Source organism: Vanderwaltozyma polyspora, genomic scaffold (assembly GCF_000150035.1).
Source record: "Vanderwaltozyma polyspora DSM 70294 KpolScaffold1050 genomic scaffold, whole genome shotgun sequence".
Classification (NCBI taxonomy): domain Eukaryota; kingdom Fungi; phylum Ascomycota; class Saccharomycetes; order Saccharomycetales; family Saccharomycetaceae; genus Vanderwaltozyma; species Vanderwaltozyma polyspora.
Window position 1 is genome coordinate 153,826 of NW_001834691.1, and position 14,928 is coordinate 168,753.

General features: G+C 38.0%; 6 protein-coding genes and 1 further gene across 6 annotated transcripts, besides 3 other annotated features; 3 read left to right on the forward strand and 4 right to left on the reverse strand.

The window, feature by feature from the left end:
- Window positions 1-368: 368 nt before the first annotated feature.
- Window positions 369-1,910, forward strand: TDA11 (Tda11p; the record flags this gene model as incomplete). The annotated part of the gene is made up of 1 exon (XM_001647020.1): window positions 369-1,910. The coding sequence occupies one exon, from the start codon at window positions 369-371 to the stop codon at window positions 1,908-1,910; it is 1,542 nt and encodes a 513-aa protein (XP_001647070.1).
- A 146-nt stretch (window positions 1,911-2,056) lies between these two features.
- On the reverse strand, window positions 2,057-2,908 carry PEX21 (Pex21p; the record flags this gene model as incomplete). Its single annotated transcript, XM_001647021.1, has 1 exon — window positions 2,057-2,908. One exon carries the CDS (start codon window positions 2,906-2,908, stop codon window positions 2,057-2,059), a length of 852 nt encoding a protein of 283 aa, XP_001647071.1.
- A 736-nt stretch (window positions 2,909-3,644) lies between these two features.
- PFK1 (6-phosphofructokinase subunit alpha) lies at window positions 3,645-6,614 on the reverse strand (the record flags this gene model as incomplete). Its single annotated transcript, XM_001647022.1, has 1 exon — window positions 3,645-6,614. The coding sequence occupies one exon, from the start codon at window positions 6,612-6,614 to the stop codon at window positions 3,645-3,647; it is 2,970 nt and encodes a 989-aa protein (XP_001647072.1).
- A 2,225-nt stretch (window positions 6,615-8,839) lies between these two features.
- Window positions 8,840-10,663: a sequence feature (similar to hypothetical protein; correction of possible frameshift sequencing error~similar to Saccharomyces cerevisiae YAP1802 (YGR241C) and YAP1801 (YHR161C)).
- Kpol_1050p73 lies at window positions 8,840-10,861 on the reverse strand (the record flags this gene model as incomplete).
- Window positions 10,667-10,702: a sequence feature (similar to hypothetical protein; correction of possible frameshift sequencing error~similar to Saccharomyces cerevisiae YAP1802 (YGR241C) and YAP1801 (YHR161C)).
- Window positions 10,706-10,861: a sequence feature (similar to hypothetical protein; correction of possible frameshift sequencing error~similar to Saccharomyces cerevisiae YAP1802 (YGR241C) and YAP1801 (YHR161C)).
- A 992-nt stretch (window positions 10,862-11,853) lies between these two features.
- On the reverse strand, window positions 11,854-13,158 carry LSC2 (succinate--CoA ligase (GDP-forming) subunit beta; the record flags this gene model as incomplete). Its single annotated transcript, XM_001647023.1, has 1 exon — window positions 11,854-13,158. The coding sequence occupies one exon, from the start codon at window positions 13,156-13,158 to the stop codon at window positions 11,854-11,856; it is 1,305 nt and encodes a 434-aa protein (XP_001647073.1).
- On the forward strand, window positions 13,157-13,765 carry Kpol_1050p75 (uncharacterized protein; the record flags this gene model as incomplete). Its single annotated transcript, XM_001647024.1, has 1 exon — window positions 13,157-13,765. The coding sequence occupies one exon, from the start codon at window positions 13,157-13,159 to the stop codon at window positions 13,763-13,765; it is 609 nt and encodes a 202-aa protein (XP_001647074.1).
- A 303-nt stretch (window positions 13,766-14,068) lies between these two features.
- CPD1 (2',3'-cyclic-nucleotide 3'-phosphodiesterase) lies at window positions 14,069-14,779 on the forward strand (the record flags this gene model as incomplete). Its single annotated transcript, XM_001647025.1, has 1 exon — window positions 14,069-14,779. The coding sequence occupies one exon, from the start codon at window positions 14,069-14,071 to the stop codon at window positions 14,777-14,779; it is 711 nt and encodes a 236-aa protein (XP_001647075.1).
- Window positions 14,780-14,928: the final 149 nt, after the last annotated feature.

Genomic DNA, 14,928 nt, shown 5'->3' on the forward strand with positions numbered 1-14,928 from the left:
ATTATTTGTTTCTGTTCTTAAACTCTGATGAAATATTTTGATCCAGCTCGTTTATAGTGATAGAAATTTGATATCGAAATTAAGATTAAGAGCCATATAAAATTATAATAAGGTTAAAGTTAGTGAACAGGACTATTGATGAGTATAAATCAGGTTCTAAGTCAGCAAGAGAGTGGTTATATGATTGATCCAGATTCGGATTACATAGCTCTCATTTGGTTGTTGGTATAGTTGTGTTTTTATAAGGGTTTAAACTGGTGTAGGACGGTCTAGAGACGGGTTTTTGTTGATTGGCAAAGGGAACCTTAAGGGAAAGTTTAAATTTCTTAGTCGATCCAGGATTGAAGAGGTTTTATAAGTCTGGTAGAATGGATTCTGACAATGTGGACGAGTCTGTGGGGATGCTTGATTTAAAGACCAAGTTCGATGTGTTTATTGAAAACGGAGATAAGAACCTTGAAATGGATACTGGTACAAGGGCTACCACTGTTCCCAACACACCTACTTCTGATACTAAGAACAGTAACTCGCATAGCTCGGTGTCTCCTTTGAGGTCGTTCTCTAGAAGATCTGGTACAGGTTCAAGTGTAGGAAGTACAGCTGGGAAGACAAATTTGTCACCGCAATTATTGACACCAGTGCGACTCAATGAAGGAGAGCATCCTCTGAAAGACATTCCTTCGGCGAATGGTTCTAATGTCAAGTCCAAATCTAATAACAAGAGTAAACGGCGCTCCTTGATCCAACCTATTACGGCTCCAATCTCTCCAGATCACCATGGTAATAATTTCTCTAGTGCTGGTCCAGTTGCATCTGAAACTAGGAAACTCTCTGGGCACCAACGTGTTATTAGCAACACTTCGATGCATTCACGAAGAAGTAGTTCGCAGTCAATTATGAACGATGTCAGTCAGGATGGTTCTTTGGGCATCAGTTCACTGCTACAGAGCTTGGCCAGTAAAGAACTCGAGCTGTTAGAAACGAAACAACGAATTGAGGATTTAAGAAGGCAGCTAGCCTCAGAAGAAAATGCATATAATCAAGGAGCTTTAGAGTTAAAATCTCTAAAAGAGCAGGTCAGTAGTTATTTGAACCCAACAACATTTGGGAGTAATAATAACAATCATAGCATTCAAATTGCTGATGGACAGGATTATGTTATCGATAGCACCACTAATGAACTGATTCCAACAATATCCAGAGCAGAAAGTGAGACTAAACTGAATATACCGAAGTCATCGAATTCGATATCATCCGGTAATTCCAAGATCCATAGTAGAGCGCTTTCAAATTTAAGTCCTAAGCAAGAAGAAGGGCAAGAAGATGAGGCCAACGAATCAATTTGGAGTAAGTCCTTGAGTATGTTCACTAGACTAGATCAGATAATCCAGCAGGAAGTTGAGAAAAGTTTAAATTGGGAATCAAGCCCAGAGCCTACGGCGTCAACATTTGCTCCTATAACAGAAGAACCTGGTCAATATTACGATCAGAATTCGAATTCTTTTGTAAGGGAGTCCTCTAGACAACAGAACTCACACAATTCATCAGAAGCTAATGATAACAGTTATTCATCTAGATCTATATGGAATTTTGTTAGTGAAGTCAAGACTGGATTGTTAGGGAAGCCTGATGATGAGCTCAAAGGATCGAAACCACAAATTAATACAAAAACAGATAGCTTAGAGTTCTCTAATGCATCGGACGATGCTAATGATTCACCTACTATTGAATATAACATAAAACAATTTAAAACAAGAAGAAAAGTAACTGGAGACGTTGAAGTCGAGAACAGCTCTTCTAAATTAAGAGACGTTTCTATAGGAGATAATGTAGAAGAGGATGACAATGAAAATCGAATTAGACAGGTTAACAACAGAAGGAAGGTCGTTGAAATGATAGATTTTAATTGATACAAATCAGATATATAATGATAGATAAGTACATAAAAAAATATTAATGAATATTATAAATTGATGTAGGATTTCCTTTTTTTATTACCTATACATTTTTATTTTTTTGAACCAATAAGTGCTACAAGTTGATCATTTTATCGTGATTAAATATCACTAATAGTGTCTTGAATGTCGTGAAAATCATTGCCTACTGTCTTTCCAGTTTTGGTAGAGTATAATTCTTTTGCATTTGTATTTGCATCAGGATGCTCGTCTATTTTTAAAGTCACTTCTCCATCGCTGATCTGCATCATCAACCCCATGAATTTTGACTTAGCCAGCTTTGAAGTCATTGTCGAATTCTTATTGTTTGTAATGCATGTATCTACGATATCTGTAGCTATTTCTTTGAACTTTTGTTGTTCTTGAACTCCAGATGCAAATTCAGAATGCGAATGCTCATCCAACTCTTGTAGTTCTAGTTCAATATCATTAAATTCTTTCTCTAAATACATATCCAAATCGTTATGTGCTTGATCGATGTGTGCAGTTTCTTGACTATTCATGCTCTGGTTTATTTGACCTTCCATCATCGACCAATTTTGCTGTACATGTAAATTCATATTAGACATGGGTTGGTAATAACCCTGGTTATGCATAGAAGTAACAGTCTGTCTGGTTTCATAGTTGGAATATAGCTGCTTATAACGGTCACTAAACTCCAGAGGATCCTTGATCGCTATTTTCGAAAACTCATTTAACCACGATTCCTTCTCAACAACACCACTAGAATGGCCCATCTGTGCAGGAGCTCTCCCAAACATGTTATGAGGCTGATTCCCCCCACGTATACTCAAACTCTCATCATTCCTTAAAAACTCATTCTCAACACTATTCTGGATAGACTCTCCACCACGATTTTGAACTCTGCCTTCATTTAATCTCCATCTTCCAGTGGCTTGCTCACCTTTTCTAGCAAACTGCTGTAATGGATTACTCTGACAAACAGAAGACATCTCTCAAACTGTCAATATTATACGTCTTATCCAAATCTTAACTTAATATCTTCTTACTGTTAATCCAAACTAAACCGTAAGAAATATCCTTGATTACAAACCCTTTTCAAAAGCTCTTCTTAAATAAACGATAAATTTATTATTGTTCAACAAAACAAACTCTGAAAAGTGATAGTCTTGATCAGTCATTCACTTAAATATGATATCCCTCCGTCCTTCCTCTTTCCCCACAAACTGAAAATCAATATTAAAAAGAGTCAAATTCGTCTGGCTAAACTTCAAAAGTTTTTTTTTCCTTTGGAATTATGGTTATTAACTCCGAAACCTTTAAGTATTGACATTTTTAAAAACCTCAAAGGTCAGTAAAAATCATCACCGTTTTATCATCTAATGAATAGAAGATGTGGATAGGATTTTTTTGGATTGGGTACCATTATCAAAACAAATCTTTTGTCATTCAATTAATAAGGTTATTTAGTTTATATAGGTTTTATATTTTAGATAAATATAAGGTAATAGTTGAATAAGGTAGGAGAATAATGGTTGTGGTGGTAAGTGTAAAAAAAAATATTAGTACTGGTGGCAGATACAAAGAGTGCCTTAGATAAATCTATGAGATATGATTATGTTATCTTTGTATGCAGCAGCTTTGTAAATTACCTTGTAATGTTTATAAAAAAGTCGTATCGTTATGTTCACTTTTCAATGAATCTTGGGCTTGGTGACATTATGCTATTTATTGGGATTCGTTAGCAGATTCGGCGATTTCAGCTCTTAATCTGATTCTACCGGATAGAACATCGTTAATTTCCTTGAATTCAGTCCAGTGAACTTCATGACCCTTTCTCAATGCAACATTGGTTTCGTTTTCCCATAATTCAGCAACTGGCTTGAAAGAGATAGCGGAACCGTTGACACAGATGACAGCAGCTGAGTCATCTTCGTGTTCTACAGTTGGTATTTTTTCGGCTTGGTCGTTGAATGTAAATCTCAAAACCTTAGAATCAATGTTTTCACCAGTCTTTTGGTTTCTTTCATTCCATTGTTCAATAAATTTGATACATCTGACAGCAAAACGAGAAGCGATAACACGATCTTTAGAAGATGGAGAACCACCTTGTTGGAAGTGACCTGGAATAGCGGTTCTGACACCGAACTTCTTGGAGGAGGCTTCACTGATGATATCTGAAATCATATCAGTGCTGTATACAGATGAGGCTTCTTCATTTCTGATCAAAATCTTACCGTTACGGTTTTCACCTTTATCGTGGGAGAAGTTTTCCTTCAATAAGGCAATATCTTCTTGGATGGATGCCAAGTTGATCTTGTCTTCTGGTGTGTAAACGGAGACGGCACCAGTAACCAATCCGGTGAAAGTAGCAATGTAACCAGAGTGACCACCTTGAACTTCAACAACGAAAACTCTTCTTCTACTAGCAGAGGCAGATTGTTTAATTTCATCAGTGTACTGGACTAAAGCATTCAAACAGGTATCAACACCTAAAGAGTATTCAGTACCTGGAACGTTGTTAGAAACGGTTGATGGGATCAATACTAATGGAATGTTGAAGATTGGGTATTTTTCTCTAGCATCACGTAATTGTTTCAAAGATCTGAAACCTTCGAAACCACCTAAGATGATTAAACCATCCAACTTGTTCTTTTGGAAATAGTATGCAATGGTACCCATGTCTTCAGCAGCAACAGATCTGTTGGTACCAATTTCGGAACCACCCAAATTGTGCCAGTTTTCAACATCTAACCAGGATAATTCCTTAACTTCACCAGTTTGAATTAAACCACTGAAACCATTCAAGATAGCAACTGGTTTGTGACCATGAGACAAACAGTATAGGGTGGCAGCACGGGTAGCAGCGTTCAAAGCAGCAGATGGAGCGCCGACATGGACGATACCGATGTTCAATCTCTTATCTTCTGGTAACAATTCAGAACCATCATCCCTGACAGTAGTGGATAAGAAATTTTCGTATAATTCAATGAATTCTGGGTCTCTTAAAGAAATGGCTTTGTCGAAGTCCTTGGCAGCAATAGCAGTAGCAACGGAACCAGTCAACTTGACAGATTCGACTAAAGGCATTCTGACAATCTTGTTTTCGTTAATACCGATCAATGGAGATGGAGTTTCTGGTGTGTTTTCCAAAACAGCCTTAACAGCATCAACACCTTGTAAAGTAGCTAACCATCTATCATGAGCGACAGCAGTACCACCTCTTTGGACGTGACCCAAGATAGTAACTCTGGTATCCAAACCTAATTCGACTAAGACGTTCTTAACATCTTCAGCAGTAATTGGGTTCAATTCGTTATCTAAAGCACCTTCAGCGACAATGACTGTGATGTTTCTTCTACCTTTACTCTTGTGTCTCTTACAAACTTCCTTTAAGTCATCTTCCCACTTACCCTTTGGAGAAGCTCTTTCTGGAATGAAGATATAATCAGCACCAGTAGCGATACCAGCCATTAAAGCTAACCAACCACAGTGTCTACCCATGACTTCAACAACGAAAGCTCTGGAGTGAGATTTAGCTGTAGCATCGATGTAGTCAACCATTTCAGAGATTCTTTCTAAAGAAGAGTAAGCACCAATGGTAGAATCAGTACCAGACATATCGTTATCGATGGAACCGACTAAACCAACAATGGTCAAGTTCTTGTATGGTTCGACTTGTTCTTGGGTGAATTTACCATCTTTAACTAACTCTTCGACTAAAGATGGCCATTCATGTCTGAATAAATCGGCACCAGTTAAAGAACCGTCACCACCACAGACGATAAGAGCATCGATACCTTCAGAAATCAAGTTTCCAGCGGCTTGTTTACGACCCCAACGTTGTCTGAAATCTAGGGAACGAGCAGTACCGATTAAAGTACCACCTTCACTTAACCAACCTCTGACGTCTTCCCATTCCATCTTCTTCAAATATTGACCACCTCTTAGCAAACCTTCGTAACCTTCGTAAACAGCGTAAACGTCACAACCGTAGTGGATACCTGCTCTGACGACAGCACGAACAGCAGCATTCATACCTGGGGAATCACCACCAGAGGTCATAACAGCAAGCTTCTTCTTGATACCATTAGTAGAGACAGATTGTTTCAAGATGGTAGCAGCTTCTAAAGCAATTTTGTCTTTAGCTAATTCTTCTGGAGATGGGTTCAAATAGTATTTCTTATCAGTTGGTTGGGTATCGTTGGCATTAGCAAAAGAAGAGAAGTAAATTTCGTTGCCCAATGGGTCGACCAAAGAGACCAAAGAGTCAGAAATCTTGACGGCATTTGAGAAAGTGGACAAGATTTGGTCTAATTCGGTAGAGAAGTAGGTAATTGATGAAGTAACTGGAGTTTTAATGATATCAGCGTGATGAGATTCTCTGTCCATAATCAAACGCAACTTCAACAAAGCACCTTGACTTTGGTGTCTGTTTGATGCTTCTTGTTGAGGGATTCTGAAACCTGATTCATCGACTTCGCTTAATTTGAAGGCTTCCAACCAAACTTCCTTCATTGAACCATCTGAAGTACCAGAGGCTAACAAAGAGTTTTGGCCATGTCTAAATTTGTCGAAATCTTTAATTGTAGAGAAACCTAGAGAATGATAAAATTTAACGGTTTGGTGAAATAAATCATTATCAGCAGTAGCTAATGATCTAAATGCCACACCATAGCAGATATTTGGAGATTGCATATTTGGTTGGTATACTGATATCGATTCTAGGTTTCAATTAAGAATTAAAGCCAAGTATAATATAAAAATCGCCAACTACTATTGCTAAAAAGTTAATATACCCAAAATATAACCTCGATTTAATATTAAATCCAGTATATATATGGGAAACGAAGACTACTAAAAGGTATATAGATAATTTTTCAAAAAAACTTCAAGTAACCTAGTGAAAAATAATTAGTTAAGAGGGAAATAAAACAACTCTAAATGAATAAATTTTTTTTTTTTTAATTTCTTGAGTTTACTTCATTTCTGATCCCATCGACATTTCTTGCAGAAGAAACAAGTGAAAAAATTGGGAAGCCCAATATCATTGTAATCGTTCATTGAATGAATGAATGAATGAATGAATGCATTCATTAGAGACTACTTGTTGCCATAAAACTCACTCACTCACTCAAACGATGCTAAATGGAATAACGAATAAAACAAGAAGAATACATAGTATATTTTGAATTAAAAATTAGACGCACGCAGCTGATAGAAACCAATGCTTTTTTTTTACTGTATGGTTATTATATTGTTATTATTATTGATTCTGGGTAAAATCAACCAGAGAGAAGTGTTTCTTTGTTTGTTTGCTTGTTCGTCCTTTAATCTACCTTTCCAAGCTTCTATCTATCTGTCTATCTATCTATCTACCTATCTAACCAGTCCAATCCAATCCAATCCACCTTGATATCTTGTCGTTGCTGACTTCAAGCTAAACTCTCACCATATCATATAGTATCATATCCAATCCATTGCTAACCTTCTTGATATAGTCCATTCTGTAATAGACCACTCACTAGTTTGCTTCTTTACTGGTTGTCCCGCTGTCTGTGAGTTGCTCAGGCTCTGTTGGTGCTTTTCTTTTTAATTGCTTTTTTATTTTTATTTTTTGTAAACATGAATATTCGTTTTTCACATTTCTTTTTATTTCATTTTTGGTCTTTTGAGTGCGTTTGTTTTTGTGCTATTCTATTTAATTTCTTTTTATTGATAATGTAGGTTTTTTTTTGTGAATTTTGTGATATCTATTTCTTTTTTTTTGTGTCCTCATCCATCCTCTCTTCGATGGTTTTGTGTACCCAAATAACAAACACAAACACAAACACAAACACAAACACAAACACGAGACACACGCGCACAACTACCGAAACCACTTTCCCATTTCACATCATTTTATTTTTTATCTTTTTTAATTCCTCCGGTCCTCTGCTCCTTCTTCCTCTTCGAAATGAAATGGAAAAATGGTTTGACTTCGAGTAACAAGAAATGCCGGCTGCGACGAATTACAGCAAAACTCCAGTAGTTAGCCCTGTTGTGCGCAGCGTTCTCACAATGACGTCGGATCGTCACTTTATTCCGTCTGCGTGAGTGCGCGTCTTTTTCTTCTTCCTTCTCGCTTTTGTGCTATCTGTTTCGAACTTCACCAGACACTTCCGCGTACAACTACCTCGGGTCGGTACTAATCCACTGCCTTGGTCAGTTTCTCCGGTTTGACAATCGTATATCCTAAAGATACTGTTTTTCCGAAAAAAAATTAAAATAACAGTAACTAACTACTCTTCACAGTAGGGTAACTCTTTTTCTCTCGGTTTTTTGGACCTCCCGTTGTCCTCTTCGGTTGTTAACACCGGGAATTAGTGGAATCCCATTTTTCTCTCTGTACCGTCTTGAATCGCTGTTACGTTGAGCTTCCACTATTTTAGGAAGTGTCTCGTGATCAAACAGCTTGTTTGTACATTTTATCAAGCAAACAGGATGACGGATCCTTTTCACCACCATCTTCCTCATCTCTCCTAAGTACCGTCCTGATCTGGTCATATTAATCACAACTCATCACTAACTTTTATTATAGTGTGCCTGATCAGATCTGGGTTTATATCGATACGTGATAATTGGTGACAGTAACAAGTTATCATACTTTATGTTAGTTAGTTTAATTTGAGTTGTGTTATTTTATGTTATTTTATTTTTATTTTTTGACACATTCACGTCCCACTTTACAGACACTTGAATTGATAAAAGAATTAAGGTCAAATGATTATTTCATAGTCACTAAATAGGAATTACAGTATATATGACATCTACGTATATATTATAGAAATACACAATTATCAACATCATTAGTTGAATTATACATTAAGATTTGGTTCGTGGAGAAACATATTTCTTGTATTTACTTGCACTTATCGTAGCTCTCATATGTCTATTAAGTTCAAGGCTTGTTGGTTGTACACTTGTTGCTGTTGCTGTTGTTGTGGGACCTGCATTTGCAGTTGAGGAGTAGTTTGGAACTGCTGTGGTTGTTGTTGAGGTTGCTGTTGTAACGGCATTTGTTGGAACTGCATTTGACCAGTCATCTGCGCTTGAAATGGATTGAAATTACCAACTGTGCCTGTGTGTGTCATACCCATAGTCATCTCTGGATTACCAACAGATTGGAATGGATTGCTAGTACTTCTCATCATTACCATCTCTTTATTGACATTATCAACTGAAAATGGATTGTTAGATCCTGTCTCCATTGGAACAACTGGAGACATTGTAGCAGGAGCCTGTTGTGTGTATCCACCAAAACCTGCACCTGTGAAGCTTGGAGTCACTTGTGTATTGGAAGAAAAGAAACCTGTTTGTTGATTGGTTAAGTTTGGAACAGTGGCAGATTGCTGGATAAAACCAGTATTCTGTGGATGCTGCATTTGCAATGATGTATGTTGGCCAGTTAAGGCAGGCGTCATAGAAGCCGCTTGTGCCTGTGCTTGAGCTTGAGCTTGAGCTTGTGCTTGAGCTTGAGCTTGAGCTTGTGCTTGTGCTTGTGCTTGTGCTTGTGCTTGTGCTTGTGCTTGTGCTTGTGCTTGTGCTTGTGCTTGTGCTTGAGCTTGAGCTTGAGCTTGTGCTTGTGCTTGCGCCTGAGCTTGTGCCTGTGCCTGTGCCTGTGCTTGCGCCTGTGCTTGCGCCTGAGCTTGCGCCTGAGCTTGTGCCTGTGCCTGTGCCTGTGCTTGTGCTTGTTGTGCTTGTTGTGCTTGTTGTGCTTGTTGTGCTTGTTGTGCTTGTTGTAAGAATGGATTACCTGTATGTTGCACTTGGGCAACTTGAACAGGGATAACAACTGGCACTGCTGTTAGTTGCGGTTGAACAGCTGGCTGTTCAAAACTAAAGCTTTCGGTTTGGGTGACAGCTGGTGTGCTTCCAAATGGATTATATGAACTTGTTGGATTTTGTGGAATTGTAGGTGACACGAGTAACTGTTGGTTCTTCAATTGCATTTCCAACTGCTTTTTCTGTTCTTTTATTTGTTCCAGCCTTTGTTGTGCCAATTCTCTATCATCAGAAGTCTGCTGTGACGTGCTTGCCTTGCTAACACTTCTGTTATTATTATTATTACTATTAGTATTATTGCTCTTGTTATTGTTATTATTAGTTAAATCGTCTTGTAAATGTTCTTCTAGAGATCTTATTAATTTCGTAGTGATATGCTTAATTACAGGAATCTTTAGACCAATTGATTTCCCAATCTTCAAATATTTAACAACGGTTTCTGTCAAATCGACAAAGGACTTGTATAAGCTCAATGTTTTTTCAGCATCCCTGTGATTCAATTCGAAAAACGATTCTAACAAGGTGATAATACCTTCGTTCAATGCATTGTACAATGTTAATAGATCCTGAGTTAATAACTTAAATGCATATACAAGCAAGTCATTACTCAAGTCCAATTGAGAATATTTATTTTTAATTAATGCAGTAATTTGAACCTCTAACGATTCAACGTGATCTAATGCCATATGAATATTATTCGTGTTATCATGTAAAATCATTTTCAAACTACTGTAACCATCTTTAACGTAATCCACTCTGATATTTGCATATTCTTCACATCTCACTCTTAAATAATTATTATAACGATCTAAAGCTTTTACATCCCCTGAGGAAAATTTGGAGCCTTGAATGCCATTCATTCTGAAATAATCTAGATTATTAGAGAAGAATTTAACGGCAACATCCTTATCACCTTCATTCATCAACAGATGAATAACAATCAAGGATTTATACACAATCGTTCATGCAGAGTCTGTGACTCTATTGTATAATGCTCTTGCAATCTCTTGGAAATCATGAGGATCACTAGTACCCATCAATATAGGTTCCACGTACTTCTCCTTAGGAGGAGCCATCTTGATCTTAGTGGCCCCTTTAACCAATTTATCGTAAGTGGTCATTATTCAAAGTTCCTAAAAATAAAAAACAATCTAAAACTTCAAAAAATCTAAAGTAAAAGTAAAAGGTCTGTCTAAGTGTGCTTCTAATTACGAGATACGAATATCGAATTAAATAAAAAAAATTTTAAAATAGCTTTAACGTCAAAAACCAATATATAGTCACCACAAATACCCAGTTAGATCTTGAATATTCTGCACTAGATATATATCTCCTAAAATCAAACAAACAGTTATTGGCAATGGACAAAAAAATAAAATTTATCTTGAAAACTGTTCCTAATTTTATAACAACTTCTTGTTGTGGGACCAAAAAAAGATAATCAATATCAGCTAAAAGTAAACTACCAGCAAGCAACGACGCAAGCAATATTCAATTCACACTTGTCTTAATCAACTTCAAGGCTAAGATCAAAACTCTACAACTGCACTTATTGCAATCTCATAATCATTCAATCTGTTCTTATATTCATTTAAAAGGTTGCCCTTGCCAGTTCTCATGTTAAAACTTCTCCTTTTAAAAATTGATTCGTCACATGTGATACATCTATACACACATAGAAGAGTGTATTACGTGTATAATGATATTTGGTCACGTGCCATGTCTAATGATCGTTACGTTATATAAGAAAGATCAGTCAATTGACAGTAAGGAAAGCCCTTCTTTGGAAGCTAAAGGTGCTTTGGATATCTGGCTAACACAATTCAAGAGGATCAGATTCGTAAATATAGGATATTGGTTTTAATTAGAACCTGATGAACAATATATAATTGAAATTATATCGACTTTCTGGTTCAGTTGGAATATTGACATAGTTAAACTAGATAGATAGTAATTATATAAAGGTATATAAAACATTTTGAAGGGGGAGGGGAGGGCTGAAAATATAAGCATTTAGAGGAGCCCACTGGCTACCACAGCTGTAAATTTGGCATTACAGTAATTGAGCGTAGTGATGATAATATTAATAAGAAGAAGAAAGACACTAATTCGATCAAGCTCTGGAGTTTGCGACTTCAACGACTTTTTCGGCAGCAGGATCCAATTCATCGAATGCCAAGATGTTGACACCTGAAGACTTGACAATTTCTCTACCCTCGTCTAGATTGGTACCTTGCAATCTGACAACAATAGGTAGGTCTTTCAAGTTCAAATCTTTAATGGCATCGACAATACCTTGAGCGACGAAGTCGCATCTAACGATACCACCAAAGATATTGACAAAGATAGCGTCTAATGGGGTGGCACTAGTCTTTGAAGAGTCTACGATTAATTCGAATGCCTTCTTAATGGTCTGTGGAGTGGCACCACCACCACAGTCTAAGAAGTTGGCAGGCTTACCTCCGTATAATTGAATGACATCCATTGTGGCCATGGCTAAACCAGCACCATTGACCAAACAGCCGATGTTACCATTCAATTTGACGAAGTTCAAGTCATAATCACGTTTGGCTTCGGTAGAGAATTTTTCTTCTGGGGATTCTTCGACGTCGTTTCTCCAAGAATAAATTCTCTCTTGTCTGTAAGATGCATTATCATCGAAACCGAATTTAGCATCCATACACATGACACCGTGTTTTGATTCTGCAGTTTCCACTTCACTTAGCGGGTTGATTTCGATCTGGGTTGCATCGGTGTTGTCGTAGATCTTGTACAATCTCTTGACTTGGTCCTTGGCGTCTTCCAATACCTCTTGGGAGAAACCCAAACCTTTTGCGACGCCAGTTGCGATTTCGTCAGTGACACCTTTAGAAGGGTCGATGTGGAATTTCTTAATCTTTTCAGGGGATCTTTCAGCAACTTCTTCGATATTCATACCACCTTCTTCGCAGACGATGATCAATGGTTTACGTTCAGCTCTGTCCATCAGGATGGAAAGATAAGCTTCACGCAAGACCTTCTTACGTTCTACGATATAAACGGCGTTGACCAGTTTCCCCTTCTCACCACTCTGTTTAGTGATCAGTCTATGACCCAACATTTGAGAGGCAGTTTCAGTAGCTTGTTGTTGAGAGTCGACCATTTGGATACCGGTAGGGAAGCCATTGTCGAAATGGCCTTTACCTCTACCACCTGTGAGAGCTTGAGCCTTGACCACCAATTGGGCATCACGGCCCAACTTGTCAAACAAGGAAGCTGAGACTTGGGAAGCCTGTTGAGGAGTCCAGGCTACAGCACCAGCAGGAGTGTTGACTCCATACTCGTTCAATAGCTGAGCTGATCTAAACTCGTTGATAGACAAAAACCGTTTGGAGACCGGAGTGACTACACTTCTTCTAGCAATACAAGATCTTAACATGACAAAAAATAATTATTCTTCTCTTTACAGAACAGAGACAGACAGTGTTTTATCAAGGGCAAGAACACCAACAACAACAACAACAACTAGAACCAGAACCAGAACAGTAATAGGAACGACGAGAACGAGAACGAAAACAAATATCCAGCCACTCGTCCTCTTTATATACTCCCAGATAACAAGAACACCATTAACTATGTATCTACCAGATGAATCAATCCATGATCCCCTCACATTACAAACCATACTATATATAATATACCACCATACCCGTCCACCTCTGCATACCNNCNCCTCCCCTCCAAAAAAGCCTCTATCTCGCTATCTCCCCCCCCTCCTCCCCCCACATCTAATTCCATCCCATCTGCCCATCCCCACCGGTCCACCAATAAAAACAGAACAACCACATCTCCCACACCGGTCGACAGCAACAGCAACAGCAACAGCAACAGCAACAGCAACAAGTCAAGACAAGATACAGACATCGCCAGCAACCGGAACAACCCAAATTCTCACAGGGACCGTCCCTCATCCCCATCCCCATCCCCATCGAATCGAATCGAATCGACAATCAACCTCCAGAAAAGAAAGACCAGACCTTCTTTAACAACCTGAACTCAACTTCAATCAAACCAAGCCAAACCAAACCAACAAGAACCCAGCCATCAACATCAAATCCCAATCCTCATCCTTCCAACGACTTCCGGGAACGTTTGAACAATTTAATTCCATTCAAGATGCTTCTTTAGAAAATCGAGATAAGAAAGGTTGAAAAGTTTCGATTTAAACCTCTCGATGTCGAATTGGTTTAAGAACTGGAACTAGAGCAAGAACTAGAGCAAGAACTAGAGCAAGTACAGCAACTCAACCTTAGATCTTACTTCCACTGGTGTTGGCAATTGCTATTTCAATGGGTATTGCATTATGGTTTTGTCCAGTCACTGGATCTCAAGTATATGATTCTATTGATTTGTTGATCCATTCGTTACAAACGTTAATTCCAAACTCGCCGTTATTCGAACCTCATATCACTATCACTTCTGGTTTGAACATCACCTCCCAGGATGATGTCAATAAGATACTTACCTATTGTGTTGCAGCTATGGATTCCGTGAAACCAAGAGTCAATGCTGGGTCCCCAAGATCCAATGGCCTTAGATCTTCAGGTTCAGCTTCAGGTTCAACCTCTGGCTTCGAACTTGTTAAGTTTAAGAATCTGACTATTGGTAAACAGTTTTTCAAGAAAGTGTATATGGAATGTGATGATAACAAGTATTTGATGAGTATTGCTAAGATTATGCGAGAAATGTTTGTGGAGAATGGTGATGAGATTGATGTTCAACAGTGGTTAGATGAACAGTTCAAACCTCATATGTCCTTGTTGTATTCCAATGTTTCTCCAGTTAGTAGAGTCCATCAGAGACTTATCAAACAGAGAGTAGAGGATGCTTTCGATGTACCTATGATCGAAACCACACGTACACTTCCTTCAGATATACAAGCTCAATGGGACTTGTTGCAGATTCCTTTGATTTCTTGGGGATCTCCTGGTACTTTCAAGATTGTAAGATGTGAAGGTCCTGTTGAACAATGGGAAATTCTAGGCAAAGCTGATGTCTAACTGGTTTTCAATTCAATTACTGACATTGGCATCTCTTTTATTTATTTATTTATTTCTCTTTCTCTCTCTCTCTCTCTCCCTCCCCATTATACCTTTTTCTGTTTGTTTTAGCCTTTAATTATCTTCATCTCTTCTTTGCTAAAAGGGAG